The 18,394-nt window shown below is 46.4% G+C and overlaps 1 protein-coding gene across 1 annotated transcript in view; it reads left to right on the top strand.

Moving 5' to 3' along the window:
• Positions 1-18,394, top strand: part of PLEKHG4 (pleckstrin homology domain containing, family G (with RhoGef domain) member 4) — a gene marked incomplete at its 5' end in the record, with an annotated part of 52,862 nt that overhangs the window by 10,599 nt on the left and 23,869 nt on the right. Inside the window, 5 exons of the mRNA XM_010021316.1 lie at positions 957-1,055; positions 2,106-2,254; positions 14,920-15,058; positions 16,687-16,809; positions 17,339-17,530. Coding sequence (XP_010019618.1) covers positions 957-1,055; positions 2,106-2,254; positions 14,920-15,058; positions 16,687-16,809; positions 17,339-17,530 — 702 coding nt within the window. The remainder of the gene's footprint in view (positions 1-956; positions 1,056-2,105; positions 2,255-14,919; positions 15,059-16,686; positions 16,810-17,338; positions 17,531-18,394) is intronic.

Below are 18,394 nucleotides of genomic sequence, written 5' to 3'. Positions count from 1 at the left end.
CAGACTACTTTGTGTTTGTGTCTTACATTTTAACATGCAAAATGTTACCAAAGGGAGTTAGTGTAGGAATCAGTCTGTATGGGTTGCCTATTTATAGGATGTGCTGATGTGATAATGACCCACATGCTCAACCCCTTTTAGATCTGCATTTATGTGGCAAACAGTGTTTATTTCCTGTCTGGGTGATCTCACCTGCATCCTGCCTGCTAATCTGTCACTGCTGGGGCTGTTCCAGCACTCAGGGGAGGAGGGAGTTCAGCTCAGGAAGAGTGAAACAGCTGCTCTTTTGGTTTGTTTTGAGCACTGTTGTTTTGGAATAGCTGTTTGCAGTGGCCGGAGGGTGGCACCTGACAAGATTTAGGCTTTATATCACTGCCTTCTTAGAAAAGTACTGCCTTCTTAGAAAAGTACTGCCTTGTGAACCCCTGTGAAATGTTTGGAGTGTTTTTTTGTCGTCGTCCCCCACCCCCAAAATGAGGAGGGATTTCAGATTTTTCGGTAGTTTAAAGTGCTTAATTGTGGAAGCTTTCCGGTTTCCTAATCTTTCATTTGCATTACTTTTGATATAAAGACAAATTATTTAAAGTAGAGAAATTCCAATAATTCATTGTATGTTTTGTTCCTCCAAAATTCATACATAGTGATTCATCTTAGTGGGAAGTTACAGGAAGAGTGTGGGTTGTAAGTGAACTGCTTTTCTTTTCTCAAAAGTATGACCCATACCAGCCATGAGTATGTAGGTTTCTAATGTCTGCATAGAGGCCTTGCTGGGCACTCTTGCACGTGTAGCGTGGTGCATCTGAAGCCTCTGACAGGCCTCTCTGCTGATACAGAGATGTATAGTTGAAGCCTTGGGTTAATGTGTTTGGTCCTCTCTTGATTTCTGCAAGCTGAGAAGACAGCTTTCCTGTCAGCTATGAGACAATAATCTCTGCCTTGGTCCTTTCTTGTTGTAGAAGCTGGAACACTTGCTACAAGGATGCCAAAGTGCTTGTGCGTTCCTCCAGGGAGCTATTCATAAAGTGGAAACTGGGAAATTGCCAGAAAGAGCTGAGGTAAACGTGTCCCTCACTTTGCATCAGAGAGGTAGACAGCAGGAGGATGGGTGGCTGCAGAGAAGTTGTAACTTTGAATTTGCAAGGTGGTGTTCCAAGTGCTGTGTGTCACTGTGGAGCTGTCAGGACAGCAGGACTAGTAGAACCTAATCCAAATGAAGTGACAGAGGCTTTGCTGGGTGTAGAAGCTGGTTCTCTGATCCATCAGCATCACCCAGAAGATTCCTTCAGCTGTACTTGTTGCTGATGGTGCTTGCTCCAATACCGGAGCACGTTTTTAGCAGCTCCACAGCTCTAAGGCTGGTGCTAGCATTGATGTCTCTAATGCTGAGCAGCTGCCTTGGGCTGTGCCATAGAAGGTTGGCTTGAATGGCCTGGGATAAAGTTAGGTGACAACATAGACAGTGTTCACCAGGCCAAGGTTGTGCTGTGCTTCCACATTTGGGGCGTCCAGAGCAGAAGTTTGGAAGCGGGCAAGGAAAGGAGGGTACAGAGATGAAGCCTGTGTTGTTGCAAACATTGTATTTCCCCACTCTTGGGAAGCTGCTGTAGTCCTGATGTGGAAGGAAATTGCTGCTGGCTCTGCACTGAGTGTCCCAGTAGTTAAAGCAATAGAGGATGTTACAGTGGCCTCCCTGGGCCTTTGAGTATCCATGTGTATATCCACAAACCTTTCAGGTGCACCTTGTCCCACAGCCTGGACCCATGCAGAGCCAGGCTCTGAGACCAGTAGGAGCCAGCTGTGAGTGGAAAATGAGGCTGGAAAGCTTGTTCTTTCCGTGCCCTGCAAATGGAACATGAGCAATGATAGGAATCCGGTTTCCGTTTTAGCCTGGTGGGGAAAGTATTGAGAGTATAAGGAATGCTGTTTATCATTTTGGGCTTGGCAGCCTTGACAGAAACAGCTGTGGGAACCAACCTCCCTCTTCCCTTGGGTGGGCCAAGGTGAGATGTGGTTTGTGTGTTTTGGGTTGGATGCTGGTTTTCACCTGTTCCGTCATTGCCTGTAGGTTGCAGTAACTGCTCATCTTGCTCTTGTCATCCCTGCAGGAGGCAGCTGTGCTTCTGAGGAATTACAGGCAGTTGATGAAGAACATTCTTGAAGACGCACGACTCGTCAGGCTGCAGCTGGAGGGGGGAGCGCTCCTTGCGAGGTTGAGGAAGGAGGAATCTTGTGTCACCCTCACCCACGACTACAGGTGAGCCCCAAGAGTGGGAGAAGAGGTGGAGGTGAGCAAACAGCAGGCTTAAGAGTCTCTGTGAGGTGATCCATCCTTGGTACATGTGAGAGAACAGCTTTGTGTAGTGAGGACTTGTGTTGAAAACAGCAAAGGTGGAAAGTGTAATGACTTTTACTCTTTTCCTGACTTCTTCCCCAGTCTAGAAACTTGTCTGGGCGGGTTCACTTAAATGGTTAAAGCTTTTTTCCAAACCAAATCAGACTTACTGTCTGTAGTGGAGCAAGGGCTGGATATTTTGTGCATCTCTAAAACACAGGTCTTAATTGATGATACCAGTGATAAATGTTTACGTCCAGGCTGTCATTTACTGCGGTCCTCCTTGTGCAAGGGGATTTCCAAGGACCTGAACTGCGAGGAATGCTTTCTGGCTGAAGCAAGCTCAGTTCTCATCACACACTGATACAGTTTGCACAACCAAATATTCACTGCCCACTTGCAGAATTGGTATGAGAAGCAGGGTCTGAGAGAGACCAGCTGTTTGAAATGCCCAGGGCATTGCACAACTCCTGTTGGTACTGTTAAAGCACCTGCAGCCTATCAGCGTGTGATGGCTTCTGTGCTATGTGCTGTGCAAAGAGCAAGGCAGGAAGACAGACAGCCCTTGCACCCAGGAGCTTCCAGCATGGATGTGAGAGAGACGCTGGCATGTGGATGCAGACGAGGGCTTAGTGGGTGGCAGGGCAGCCTTGTTCTGGTTCATCTCTTTGTTGCCATTGCAAGCTGGGAGGTTTTAAGGGAGGGAGTGGAAAGGAGATAACAAAATAGCTTAGAGAGTATCTCACATGAACAAAGAACAACATTTCTCTTTGAAAAGTCAGCAAGTGGATGACAGTGCGAGTTGCTACCCCCCACTGGCAGACTGGGGACAGGCCCTGTAACTGTTTCTTCTCCCTGCTCGCTGTGAGTCTTGTCAGCAGCTCTGGCAGTTTGATTTTAAGTTAAGCCTGTGTTCTTGTGCAGTGAAATGATCAACTTTGAAACCTGAGCTGACAGAGCCCCAAGGATAATTTACTGCTTTGATTAGCTTAGCAAGGGCAAGGGTGGGGGATACACATAATTCTCTGATTGCAGAGTGTGTGAGTCTATGCTAAGGCTGTATAACATGTTCTCTGTTTAATTTGGGTTACATTTGTTGCCTGCCAGTGTGAATGGAAAGCATATGCTATGGGTCCTCTACTCTGAGGAGCGTAAATGAAGATAGTGAGAGAGAGACCTCTTCTAACTTGTAGAGTAGTTGCAGGAACTAAAATCCGTCCAGTATTTTAACTGAGGATGTGCCAGCTTGTCATGTAACTTGGGTCAGAGGACTAAAATCCACTCTTCTTTGTTCCAGGATCCTTTCAAATGGGAAAAACCCCCTACCACTTGGCCAGAGAACTCTGTATAAGGTGCTTTTGGGTTTAGTTTCTCCATTGCTCTGCACTTGCTCCTTCTTTCCAAACTGGTGTGCAGATGTTAAAGGTTCTGAGCTCTGTTCACACTGTAAAGGCTCCAATGATTATGATTTTCAAAGACTTCTTTAACAGGAAGGATCAAAGCAGGGTCGGGACAAAATACTGTAGTTGGCTTACTAAGCTAGCATGGAGTGGCTCTTGATGTATGTGTACCCAGTATTAGATTTCTGACTGGTGACGTGTGAAAATGGAGCAGAACTGGTTGTGTCTGTGCTCTCAGCAGGGCCTGTTGTACTGTGTTGGATTCCATATCTAGTCCCCTAATGCTTGAAATCAAATTATTTACAAAAGCAAGTCAAATGGCTTTACCCTTCTGAGCCACCTTTTGGGCTCTTGTGTTAATCACGCATCGTGTTGGCTTAGTTTCTTCTTTTCTCTTGTGGTGCAAAAGCCTGATCAAGCAGAGTCATGACTGCCAAGACTTCTTAGTCAGAAGCTGAGCCCAGGTGTGAACAGGTATCTGTCCAAATGTGCAAAAATTTTATACAAAGAGAGGAAGAGAGCAGTTTTCTGGACTCTTAGCTTCACCTAATTAAAATATGCCAATCAAAAGTGCAGAACTAAAGGTATTAGCTGTGATCTTTCCTAAGAAGCATAAAAAAGACAAGCCCCGCTACGTCCTTACCTTGGGATTTTTTTTTAGGGGATATGTTTTGCCATCTCTGACAGCTGACTTCTTGCTAGTTTGTGGCTTCATGTGGCAAAAAGAATAGCAGGAGGTAGTAAGAACAGAGGTGGGCGAACCTGTCTGAAAAGGCCTGACTGCAGGTTAGGGAGCATATGCCAAAGTAGGCCAGGAAGCAGGCTTGTGCTCTGCGCAGGTAGATGGTATCTGCCAAATATCTTTTAGGAGCACACAGCAAACAAGACTTGCTTTAGCCTTTCTTTAGTCATGGAACTCTTCCCCTGGGGTTGGTTTTGGCACATTTCCCAGCTCTGCCCTCCTGGAGAGCTGAGATGCCCTTTGGAGTGTTGCATGACATAGATCAGTGGGATCTCAGCGCTGCTCAGATCTGACCTGGGCTTTGCAAGGGTGAGCTAAGCCAGTGACACAGCTCCTTTCCTGCAGAAATTGAACTCATCGCGTCAGAGATGGGCTCATGCAGGAGAGATGCACTGTGATACATCCACATGTTTCTGACGGATGCTTTAAGAGCCTCTAGGAGTCATTCCTGGATGGTCTTATCCTGAGAGATGCTGTAGCGCCACAGCAGTGTCTCTGACCGGTAACTACTCACTCTGTTCCCAGTCTGAGCTGACCAGGAGTCTCCATACTCCTTTCTCCACCACGTACCACTGTAAAAGGTAGCCCTGCCCATCTAGCTGCTTATCCACAAAGGGAAAGAAAGACTTCTCCAAGTAGTCTTTCTGGATCTCTGCCTTTTCCTGGCTTAGAAAGGAGGAGCTACATTACAGAATACACATCCTGCAGACAGCCCACCTCAGGGAGCTGACTGAGATGTGGTGTGCTCGGCTGGTCCCACACTGCTCTCCCACCTCCAGGAAGACATGGCTGAATTTGACCTACAGTTGGCCTGGTTGTGGTACGGGTGAGCCAGTATCTTTGTGGCACCTTGTTCAGTGCTGTAATGATAATTTCAACACAGCCTGGCCACCCAGAGGTGCTGGGGGACTGCTGAAGGTGTCAATGCCACTGATCTACTGTGGTAGAGCTGCCTGGCTTCAGAGCCACCACATCTGCCTTCACACCAACTGCTGCACTGGAGGCTTGGTGCTTCTCCAGGTCTGTTAGCTGAAAGCTTCCAGGTTTTGCTCTCACAGTCTTCCTGGGGATTGAAATGCAGAGCTATTAGCCTAGCTGAAGTTCCTCTAGGTAAGTGTGGACAGATGCCACAGAGACATCCATAACTTTGATGCTATTAATACTTACTTTTGCACTTTTGGACAGGAATTTTTTAATAAACACAGTCTTTTTAATTAGTTACATAGAATTGGCTAGCAGGTGTATCCTTGGTGACAGGATATCTAGGGTATTGATCAGCCACCCTGTGGCTTGCAGGCAATTCACTATGTCAGTGCTGGAAGGTGGATTAATGCATTGTTTATTTTGTTGTGGGATTTGAAGGCTTCTCCAGGCTTATGATAGATGTGTTAGAGGAGCTGCCAGAAGTTAGGCAGCAGGAGTGGGAGCTCTTGCTAAAGTAGGGCTAGGCAGCGAGGCAGGGAGACTTTTAACCTGGCTTTTAGCCAGACATTTTCCACTGTTGTTCTCATTATTGCTGCTCTTCCAGCATAGCCAAGAGCTGGGAACACTTGCGTAGATGAAGTGTCCAGTGATGCCTTTTGTCCTGTGGATATTCAATGAGTCAGAAGAGGAGCAAAGAAGATCTAAACATCTTCTATTAATATAAGGCTGCTTAATACTAGTTGAACCAGAATACACCTGGTGTGTGCCTTGCTCCACCAGCAAACCTGCCTTCTCAGTGTGGCATGGGAGTGGGATTGCATAATGCTCTGCATGTCCATAGAATCATGGAATCACAGAGTGGTTTTTGTTGGAAGGGACCTTAAAGCTTATCCAGTTCCAGCCCCCCTGCCATGGACCACTAGAGCAGGTTGCTCCAAGCACGGTCCAAGCTGGCCTTGAACACTGCCAGGGATGGGGCAGCCACAGCTTCTCTGGGCACCCTGTGCCCGTGTCTCACCACCCTCACAGGGAAGAACTTCTTCCCAAGATCTCACCTCAGTGTCCCCTCTGTCAGGTTAAAGCCATTCCCCCTTGTCCTGTCACTACAGGCCCTTGTCCAGAGCCCCTCTCCAGGTTTCCTGTAGCTCCTTTAGACACTGGGAGCTGGTCTAAGGTCTCCTGGAGCCTTCTCTTCTTAGGCTGAACAAGCCCAGCTCTCTTAGCCTGTCTCCAAGCAGAGCTGCTCCAGCCCTCGCAGCATCTCTGTGGCCTCCTCTGAACTCTCTCCAACAGCTTCACGTCCCTCTTGTGTTGTTGCCCCAGGACACGGTTGGTTTCTGGGCTGCAGGTGCACACTGCTGGGTCATGTTGAGCTTGTTATCAATCAATACCTGTCTTAGTGGTCAAGACAGCCACAACACTAGGTGTGAGAGCTAGAAGAAAGAGAAAAACCTCAGATGCTGAAGTAATGAGTAGGCTGGGTGCTGGGCTGTGCAGCATGGAACCAGAAAAAGCATAGTCTCATCCCCCCCAAGCTCCTCATCTGAAAAGAATTTGTGCTTGCAAGCTGTGAATAAGCAGCATATAAATAGATAAAGGAGTGAATTCTCCTTTTGTTTGCAGAAGGCAGTAGAGTTTGTCTCTGTACTTGGAGGGTGGAGCGGCCATAGCCAAGAGCTGGTTTTGTGAGCTGGCTATTTTTAGTGTGGCTCAGTGATCTTACTGGAAGCTCTGGGTGGGGGCTTCAGCCGAGCAGAGGTAATGGGCAGTGTGGAGCTGGCTTCCTGAGCAGCAGTTGCCAGGTTCCTGATGCTGGACCTGACTCAATTGCAGCAACAAAGAGGGTGGTCTTACAGCTAACAGTTTCCACACGCAGTATTGAGGCACTAGGTCTGCTTGAAGCTGCGTCCAGTTGATGATGCAGTGGGCTATAGCTGTGTGGTGCTGTAAGAGCTCGTGTTTGTGGGTCTTCAGCAAGACTCCCATTAGTAGCATCTCCAGGGATGCTCCAAGGCAGGCACATGCTCCTCTGTGGTGTCCAAGCTCCTTTCGCTGGATGTAAACTTGGGTAATGCACAGGCTCTCAGGGGCTCCAGGAGGGCCTGGTGAGGGACTGCACAAGCACCATCTGAAGCTCAGTCTGTCTGGGGTAGAGGTGGAGGGACTAAGCTGATCATCCAGGGGGTGAGGGAAGAGGGGAGACAGCGGTTTGATGTGTAAGTCCCGGTCTGGAGGGACTGGGATTGGCTGGCCTTCTTGGTTTAGAAGGTAAATCATAGAATGATTGAATCAACCAAGTCCAACTGTTACCCCAAACTGATAGCTGCTGGTGGTTGTACCCAGGCAACATACAGTGGGAAATCCTTCCTGATGGTAATATTGACTCCTACATTCACCTTTCTGCATTACAGATGTGTTTGTTGCAGTGATGTGGCCTGTTTAATGGTTTCTCCTCTGTGTTTCTATGTTCTTCAAAAGGCACTGCTTGCATCCCTCTCATTTATGCCATTTTCCTGGTTTGCTTAACTGGTGCTTGTTCATCTTCCTGCCTCTCTGGGAGCTTTGGGAACCTCTCATGCTCCCACTTGCCATAGTGCACACTCTTGACATAGTCTGTGAGAGGCATCTTTCATTGGAAGGTGTCCTTTGTGTATTTCTCTAGTGGCCCTGAAACCTTCATCTGTTGGATGGGACAAGCTCTCAGTACACTTTGAAATGGGATGAAACCCCATGCTTAAATCCTGGCCTCACAGACGGGCAGCTTCCTGCCACAAAATGCCTCTGGACTGTTGCTGGCGACACAGAAGATGCTGACAAACATTAACGCTTTAGCCTTCAGCAGTGGCAGTGCTCTTCTGTGGGCTCCTTTGTTTGTGTGGGGTGGAGGGAGGAGCACAGGGCAACAGTTCTATCCAAACACATACCCTGCTGCTTGGTATTCATTTTCCTTACAGTCTAACCTGTTCCCTTTGTGGTGTGGTGGCTTTAGCCTGGTAAAAAGCACTTACGCTCACATTAAACAAACCTTATTGCTCTGTGCGTAGAGGAGCGTTGGAGCCGTTGTTGTTCCAAGCAGATGAAGGGCTGTGTGGAGCCAGTCATGGCACTTGCAGACAGGTAAAAGATTGCAGAATTCTGGCTAGGTAAGTTTTAATTGTTCTTTTAGGCTTTTCATGAGCTGATCCCTCTCAGCTCCATTTCTGCTATTTATTTTCTGCTGTCTTTTGTCCTAAATCTTCCTGGATTCAGTGGGAATTTACCCAGAAGGCTCTGGTTTGGCTTGTTCTTGTTTGCAATGTTTGTCATGCCGACAGGGCATTAGGTAATTAATGGCACACTGTTTTTTATCTGCTTAAAAATATTATGGAAAAAACTGCAAAAAGTTTCCAGCATATTATGTTAGCTGAACCTCCTGAAGTTCCTGGCTCAGCCCAGACCATCCCACGAGCACTGAGTTTTATACAGCTATGTTGGGGTGGATGTTTCTGTTGCTGGGGTAGTTAATGTTGGAGTCACTGCTGTTATGTGTATCATAAACACCGGGAGTGTGCAAAAGGAGGGTGGATTGGGGAAATAGGTGTGTGGCTTTAAATGACAATAAGTGTGTATTTGAGCAGGGCATCTTGAAACCCCGGTGGTCCTAGCTCTGGGAATGCAGCTGTTAGACTAGAGAAGTCCACCTAGATAACAAGTATAAGCATAAATAGGGATGAGGTTTGGAGGTAGAAGCTGTTTACAGAGGTTTGAAAACCACAGCTTGGTTTTCCCAGAATGGCTTTTCCACATCCTATCTCAGGCCCCACTGCAGGCTGAGCTTTCCCCATGTGTAGGCTACTTGTTGGTTTGGGATTTCTTACAGTATTTTTTTCTTTTCCAGTCACTTTTAGGATCTTACTGGGATTTAAAACCAACTGGAGTCTGAATACAATTTTATTGTAACTGAATTCAAGCCAGGCTGGGGATTGCAATCAAAGGTCGCAGCTTGGGATCATGCTTGGATGCTTGTTTAACTGCAAACATGAATCCCTTTGCTTTTAAAGGGACCTCATAGTGTATTTTTGCTAGAAACATGTTCATTTGAACTGTGCTCTAGAAGAGCACTCATTGTCTGCGGTGTGTTGAATTAATTGGATGGATTGTTCCCAGTGCTCATGCTTATCAGGTAACCTGGTAAGGAGGGATTCAGGCAGGGCTGTGGTCTCAGCTAGATCCCATGGTCCCATCGTGAATGGCAGGAATCCCACAGGCAACCCCAAACTTGGTGTTTGACCCCTAGGCCTTTTGAAGGGCACTTCAGGGTTCTAAAAAACTGCATCAGTTCCTCAAATACTTTTATTAGGTAATTAAAACCACCATGGCTATGTGTGCTGCAAAGAATAACTACAGTTTATTTAGCAATAGCTGCATTAGCTTCCTCATGGCCAGGTTGGATTCTAGTCTCAGATGCATGTGAAGTTCTGAGCTTGAAGAGCAGGAGTGTGCATTTGAGGTTGACTTCCTTTAATGGGACCATTACAAATGTGGCAGTTACGTAGGTTGCTACCAAAATGCATTAATGGCAATAATTGCATTTCTCTTCCTGCAAAACAGCCCTCAGGCACACAGGACTTTCCCTGCAGAGCTGGGAGGATTTCTTCCTGGAGCATTGCTCAGGGTGTTTCAGTGATTGTGTAGCCATGGCGTCAGCACAGAGTATTGTAGAATCACAGAAGGTTTGGGCTGGAAGGGACTGTAAAGCCCATTCCAGTTCCAACCCCCCTGCCATGGGACACCTTCCACTAGACCAGGTTGGTCCAAGCCCCATTCAGCCTGGACTTGAACACTGCCAGAGAAGACACTTTGATTTCCATTTGTGTCCTTAGATTAAGCCATTCTTCAAATTTCTTACTTGTCAGATCCTATTAATTTTCTCTGTGTGCTCTTCTAGTTGCATCTCATTGCTGTTGGCAGGCACAGGTCATGCAGCACCTGCTCTTGTAAGCTGGCTGGATGCCTCTTCTATAACCATCTATTTTCAAAAACGAATCAGGTATTTTGCTTTGAAAACTAAAGTGTAACTCTCCAAGACCAGCTTTTTTTGGAGGATGGATTCAGACAGAAATGGTCTTTCTAAATTATAGGTTTAAAATTACCCTGCCATTATAGAAGAGCTTGGCAGTTCTCCAGAAAACTGAAGATGTTTGGAACCTTTTCTGCTTAAACAATAATTGCCCAGTGAAAACAGGATTTGGGGAAACATTAACTGACATCAAGCTACTCCTTTTTTTTTTTTTTGCTATAAATTATATTGACTCTGCACTGTTGCAAAATTAATTTGGATGATTTGACTGTGTAAGAATGTAGTGAAAGACTCCTTATTACCACACTCACATGTGCAGGGGAACTTCAATGCATCCAAACACATCTAAGCTTAGACAAGACTTTCCACTGACTTCAAACAACTCTTTTCTTCCACAGAGTTGTGCAGGCCATTATTAAAATCTCTTTAAGGTTCTTAACAACCAGGTGCTTCCCATTGTGTGACAGGATGGAAGCAGTTTTTGCTTCTTCAACCAAATTTCAGTATTTGGTTTGTTTCCTCCAAGCTGCCTCAAAGATAATGCAGGGAAAGAAATGAAAAACTCCAAAGTGACTCTGAAACAGTTCTCGATTCCCATGCAACTCCCTGTTGCAAGATATTGTTGAGTTTACTAGTACACTGAAATGATTTAGAAAGAAGGTTTTTAAGATATCCATGGGTGCATGTAATATATAGGTAAACAGCTGTACAGAGATTTGGGAGAACATGCTTAATACCCAGTGAGTACTGGAAGTGCCCAAGTGAATTGGAAAAGCAGACTTTCCCATGGACTGTGAGTGGTTTTTTTTATTTGGCTCAGTTTGCCTACCTAATTTATACTACAGAGAGGAAAGGCCCATATTTTCGTCTGTGTAAGAGTGTAAAAGATGGATGTTAGTGAGCAAGCCTGTCAGGCTAGTAAAAGTGAACTGTCAGGAGCTGACAATGTATGAATGGAGTTACCTTGGAGATGCAACAGAAGACCAACAACTAGACACTGAGGTTTTTAATGATTGCCTGCCAAGCAAGGCAGAATGTGTGAAAACAGTATGTCTGGACCTTGAAACAAAGAAGAGGGATGCTGGAGGAACTTGGTGGAGGAGAAGGAGGAGGAGGAGAGATGGTGTAAGGCCACACTTGAAGTTCCTCTTGTGCTCTGAGCCAGAAGGAGCTCTTTGGAAACAGTTTTTCTATGGGTGGCCTGTGTGCAGTCACTCAGCAAGCCATGGATAGGATGAAGGGAAGGGGCAGCTGTAAGGTGTTGGATTGTGCCCTGCTAAGTGTATCGATAGACTGCTTCAAGCATTCACGGACAACAAAATGACTTAAATAGCAAGAGTAAGGCATTTTGGATGATATATACCCTCAACAGCCCAACTTCCAAATAAAAGAATACATAACTTGCAGTCTTCTGAACTGAATTCTCTGTCCAGTCCCTGTATATAATGTAAACTCCCAAACACATCCTTGACTGTCTCTAGATCAGTTTGAGACGCCTGTGGCTCAGTCGAGCAAAGGTTTTCCACGTGTGCATTCAGTACCAGGTTGTCACTTTGAGTGCCATTGAATCAGCTGAGATAGGGGAAGATGACTAAGTACCTGGAGTGGTTTGCTGGTCATCAGGCCAGTGCTGGGCTCACATGTGCTCCAACAGGCTGGTCTTGTCATAGAGTCATAGAATGCTCTGAGTTGGAAGGGACCTTCAAAGGTTACCTAGTCCAACCCCCCTGCAATGAGCAGAGACATCTTCAACTAGATCAGGTTGCCCAGAATCACATCCAGCCTAGTCCTGAATGTCTCCAGGGATGGTGCATCCACCACAGTGTCCACAGTGACACAGTGAATTCAGCTCTGCACAGTGAGTTTGTGATAGGCCTATTTCTGTTTTTAAGAAAGTATTCAAAATGGATTTGTAATTGCTTCCTACCCCTCTGCCTTGAGGGTGATTTTTATTCCCCATAGCTGCAGTGTTTCTTCAGGAAAGCCTGTTTTGTGAATCTGGGAAATGTGCTGTCTCTTACGTGCGAAGCTGTAGGATTTAGAGCTTTGCAGCCCAGGCTGTTGATTGATTCCTGTCAAGGAAACTATTCAAATCTGAGACAAGTGGAGGCCTGTTTCCTCTTTCAGGCATTGAAAGGAGTGGAGTGAGACTCCCTGGATGCCTCCCCAGTGTCAGATCATACTCTGTGCTAGGTCAGCCAATGCAGGAGCTGGAACTTGTGTTTCGAGTTTCTACGCCATAAGGTTATCATCTTGTGATACCTTGTTAAGCATTGCAACCATGCACGCTGTCTTTATCATGGGTTTGGGTGGACATAAGGACTTTAATTAGAGAAAGGTCTAGCAGGTCAGTCTAGCTTGTTGATGTGATGCTACTCCTTTGATAGCACTCACCAAAGTGATTTCCATGAAAGCTCAAGAGAAAGGTTGGAAAATATTTTGCCTCACGACAGGATAACTGCAGATGTTTGCATGTAACAGCCTGCAGAGTTACAGGTGTTTGCTTGTCTGTGCCAGTGGGAGGAAGAGAGTTTGCTGTATCTGTGTACTTTCCTGCGTGTATGAGAGCATTCATGCCAGCTGGGACTTTAGACTCGGGAGTACCACTGAAGGGTGTCTGCCTGTCTGGCCATCACCATGCTGGAGCCTCATGCAGAAACTAGGACCTGACAGCTATGCTCTGCTGCACAAAACCCACCAGCAGAAATGTTGTTGGCAAATACAACTTCCAGCCATCTTCCCAACTGTTTCTCATTAGCTGTCCTAGCTGTGTCACTGCTGCTGATGGGAACTGGCCTGCACAACCTGCACTGGAAACACACTTCCCAGCACTTAGCCTGGCCAGTGGTTGTGGCTCTGCTGTTGGAAGTTCCTGGGTTGGATCTGGGTCTGTCCCTAGGAAAGGATTACAAAACAGAAGGCTCCTATCAGCCCTGTTTGTTTACGGGGGTTTTGGGAAACGGAAGCAGCATTACAGCCAGGGTCTTTCCGCTAAAGCTTGTGGATTCTCTGTAGAGAATATGTCTCCTCTGCACTGCAGTAGCACTGATTGTAGTCCATAAACAATCTGGTTATTTTGGTCTGCTCTTTGAAGAAATTCATTCAGTCTAATGGTGTTTTGAAGCGGAAAAACAGAAGTGTCTAAGAGCTTGAGTTTTGAGAAATTGGCTATTGTGCACTGGGTGGAATTCTGAGTGGGAAAGTCCTGTGGGTTTCTGCTATGCAGAGCTAGTTGTCCAGACCCTTTGCACTACCTCATGTCAGTTAAGTACTATCTAAAAACTACAGGATGGTTGCCACTAAATGCTTGTTTTCAATTGCATTTTGTAGGTTCAGGGTTGCCCAAGACACAAATAAATGTATATGCTGAATTGCTTGTATTAATTTCCATTAGCAAAGCTTTCAGAGTTTTATTAGCTCCCTATTTCACAAGTGCTTTGGATAACTTGAATAACATGATAAAAAAGCCATGCTCTCATAAGCCAGAAGGTTGTAAGACAATTGCAAAATGAAAGCTGGCCTAGGGTAAGCTCAGGAGATGCTCAGGCTGCTGAGTGTGCTGGTGTAAAGCGCAGCTGAAGGAGGCTGTGGGACTTTGTTGTAGGTGTCTATTGAGTCCATACTTGTAAAAGGAAGGGAAATCTAGAAGCAGAAGAAATAGAGAAAGAAAGAATAAGCTTGAATGCTATTCTGTCCTACATCCTGTCTATAATTCACCTGAGCTTGTGCTGGAGAGGTGTTGCACACAGCTGAAAGATGGTAAGATGGTGAATATTAGTAAGTTCCTTGGCTCCAGCACTCAAGGGCCCTGGGCTCCAGCCTGAACCCCTCCATCCCTGCCTCTGCACAGAGGATGTTACCTTCTGCTTGTGGCCAGGCTGACTCTGGTGTTGTTGCCTGCAGGGCTTTGGTCAGCACATCTGCCTGTGGAAGACCGGGGGCTCTGTGAATCTTTCCAGCACAAAACTGTAAAATTTGATTTCTCTTGGCTCTGGGGTGCTGTACACTGTGGTTTTGTTTGGCTGGTGGAAATTCTGACAGAGTGGGGCATCAGGTGCTTCATATTGTCACTCAGGAGAGATTTGCTTTCTCATGATTACTTGTTTACTTACTTTAATTCAGATGGTGGTTTTGGACACAGAGACTGCCTGACCCCATGTTTGTGAAAGTCCATTGATGGACTGATCTCTGTTTATGAAAAGCTGAGGATCCCATCTGAAGGTGTGATAAGTACACTAAATTTTGCAGGGATTCTGGCTGGGAGGAGATGCTCTTGTCCTTCTTGCCAGGTTGTCTGCATTGGGAACAGAGTGGTTAATCCCATAAATGTGCAGGGAACAGCATTATTCTCTTCTGTTCTCCACATGGAGATGGCCACTGCAGGTCTCATGGGGAGGATGACTGAAGTGCTGAGGGAAGGACCTCATGTGGAACCCCTGACCAGACTTATGTCCCCTTCCAGAGATGCTCTTGGTGCTGCCAGCGTGCTTTATAACCGAGTTGATGAGGGCGTTCACCGGCTGGTGATGCTGTCAAACAAACGCATCCAGGAACTGGAGCTGGTGATGGAGTTCGAGAAAGTAGAAGAGTGTTTTAAGGAGGTAAGGCCTGTCTGACAGTTCTGGTGACTGCCTGCTGCCACCCTCTGACTGTGCATTCCACAGCAGGTACTGGGCCTATTGGTCTCCTGTGTGAGGGTGTAAAATGAAGCCTGTAGGCCATGAAAAATAACAACTGATGGTGGAGTTGCACAGTCTCCTTTACTGAAACTCTTCAACAAGAAGTTTTATGTCTCACTACCCTGTGTGTGTGTGTGTGTTAAGAGTTGTGTGCTGTCTGTCACCGTAGGAACCTGCATCCAAGATCAGTACTAGGACCAGTTTTACCATTGCTCTTCCAGCATTGTGGGCTCTTCTCCTCTGAAGAGAACTGGATTTGCAAAGGAGGCTGTAGCTTACCTGTTGTTTTCACAGGCCAAGGTGGATCCAAGAGATTTAATGACCTCCCATTTGGAGGTAGACACGTGGACGCCATGCATTATGTGTTCAGGACAAGAGGTGTGATGCAAGAACCTAGTAAAGACTTGCTTAAGCACACAGGTTCCTAATACCAAACAGAAATGAAAAAAAGGCACAAAGGCAGGCTCTGCAACCTGTCCCTGCTTTAACCTGAACTACTTCTGATGGAATTGAGCAAACCTGACTGCTACCAGCTTTCTCTGCTTGTGGATCACCAGTGATGGCAGCAGTTGCTCCTGCTTTTAGGCCTGCCTAGGAGCTCTAGAGGGGCTGTGCCCCTCTCCATATCAGTCACAAGCTGGGAACCTACCCCCATGTCCTCCTCTTGCTGGTGGGCTTGTCCATGGGCATGGACTTCCTCACAGTCCACAAGACTCAGTTTATCCTTGATTGTGGGGTTGAGTTGGGATACGGATTCAGATAATGGAGGAAAACAGGATGCATGGACATTAGGAAACATTTATTCTGTCCCTTCCCCCAGGTGCAGCTCTGCCTGAAGCATTGCAGACAAGTTTACTAGCCTGTTTTTAAACCCACAGTGGATGGAAATGCTCTGTTATCCTGTCTGGCCTCCTGTGTCTGCTTTCTTTTTAGGACACTCTTGTCAGTAGGTTCTCTACCCATGTTTGAGGATACAGGCTTATAACTGCAGCCATGGCTGGGCTCTGTTGAGGCACCTGCAGTTACTGAACAGCTCTGTGGTTAGCAGCCTTCAGAAAGCCAGTAGCTGTGAGTCCCAAAGGACCATAGAATGCTGCAGAGAGGGAGAGCCATCAGTACACTCACAATGATGTAGTTCCTGTCCTGCCAGTCAAAGAAGAGAAGTGAAGTAGGAAACCTGGCAGCAGGGAGATTTTGTCCCATTTGGGGGTAACAATAAGGGGAATATCAGGCCAGCCTGAAGGTTGCAGGGCTTGCATTAGATTGTGGCTCACCCAAAACAGAGCCCAAGCAACTACTTGCCGTGTTTATGCCTAAAGCTAGTGAGCAATAGCAGACCTTTGCAATTACTCAGGAACCTGAAGGGGAAAAAATCCTAGCAGGAGGCTCAGTCTGAAATGTCAGGTTGGGAGGAGAAGTGTACACGCACATTCTTTCCGGTCATAAAATGACCAGCGTTATAAGAGCAGTTCCTTGCTCTTTCCACACAAAGGCTACCTTGGTGAGTAGCACAGGGAGACTAATAGTGGAGCTTTCCCCTTTTCTCCTAGGTCAGCAGTTGGATCGAGAATGTTGGCAGAAAACGGTTAAAGGAAACAATCAACCTGGATGATTCTTTGGAGATGCTGCTTCAAGCACAGAAGCAGTTCAGGGAGTTTGATCTTGTTGCCAGTGTAAGTGTTGTTGGATTGGAAAAATATACTCTCCAGAGACTGAGTTGGGAGCATTGTGTGTGCTCAGCCAAAGCCATGATGCTAAGGTGGCACTGGCAAAGGGTGCATCATCAAGGTGCGTGTCATTCCTTGCACTGCTTAGCTTCACTGCTCTTCTGCTGTAGACAAAATCACCAGCTCAATGCCTTAGTGGATGGAATTTGCCAGTCTTGAGGAAAATAACTACTATGATGGAAGATGGATTTTTTTTTTGTAACTCCCTTGATGTGCTTGTAACACTGCTTTTTCTTTTTGATCGTAATTGACCTGGACATTGCTGTGTAGGCCTTTACAAGCTGCTGTGTGGCTACTATAAATCATAAAAGAGGTCAGGGCTCCAGAATTCTGCTGTAAACAAGTACACTCCTGCTTGTGTGATTTTGAACCTTAAAAACCAGTCTAATTAGCCCTAGTTATTAATGACCTTGAAGATTTTCTGCTGTCCGTGTCAAGGCTCTATCCTCATACACAAAATCCCATTTGCTTTCAGGAATATTGCAGAAGGGGGCAGGAAGCACTAAAGACGATGGATGGCTGGGAAGACTTTTCCTCTGTGGATGTGCATTCCTACAGGGTGAAGCTGCAGACCTACAGAGATCAACTGGAGGAGTTCTGCACTCAACTGGATGAAAATAGGCACCAAATCTGTGAGACAGTCAGGCTGTATGAGTTCTTTGACAAGGTAAGACAATGCATCTGCTGAATGCAGGAGAGTGTAAAAGCCTGCTCGGACTCAGTCCAGAGTTTGGCTGTTTATGAAAGGTGTGAACAGTGTGTGCAGCACCAGGGAACTGGATCTATGACCTACAAAAGCCCCCTATGCTCATGTGTCTGCAGTGATTATTTTCAAGTCAGGAAGTGGAAGAAGGGGTGGGTGTGTATTGAAGAAAGTCCCCATCAGTTCAGAATAGAGGTCTTCTGCTGCTTGTGCTGCAACTTTTAGGCCCCTCTCACGGCTGCAGTGGACAGAAAGATCATGGTAGTGCCGGCTCTAATGATAAAGGCCAAGAGATTGGCTGCCTATGTCCACTCTTGGCCACTGTGCCAGGGTAGGCTGCCTGCATTTTGCTCATACTACATCCTTACACCCTGGTAACAGCCTACTGACTTATCAGGAGTAGCACCCTGCTACTCAGCCCTAAATATAGCTCAGTTCCTCTCCTGTGGAGGCCTGTGTAAGAAAATAGAGCACCAGAATGGGGCTTGTGGGGGGTGGCTGAGGAAATAAGGGGACTGGGCTGGCTCAGGCATCTGGGAAGCAGGAGAGGGTGTGTGTGGTGACTGTGCTGAGTGCCTGACTTTCTTACCTGTTTGGGTTAATACAAACACACCCATTCAGCAGACCTGCACCTGGATTTGGTGTCCTTCAGTTTCTGAAGTTGCAGATGAATAAACAGTAGGATTTTTGAAGTGCATTTTAAAATACAGCTTTGGCAAGCATAGAAGGCCAGGGAGCCTGTGCTCCATTTATTGCACACTTGTACAAACATTGGGTATTGAAGTTCTCAAATTCCACAAAGAATAGACACTAAAAGTTAAGCTGTAC

This window comes from Nestor notabilis, unplaced genomic scaffold (assembly GCF_000696875.1).
Source record: "Nestor notabilis isolate BGI_N333 unplaced genomic scaffold, ASM69687v1 scaffold6599, whole genome shotgun sequence".
NCBI classification, from domain to species: Eukaryota; Metazoa; Chordata; class Aves; order Psittaciformes; family Psittacidae; genus Nestor; species Nestor notabilis.
Note: the sequence above shows the minus strand (reverse complement) of the source record. Positions and strands in the feature narration are given on the sequence as shown.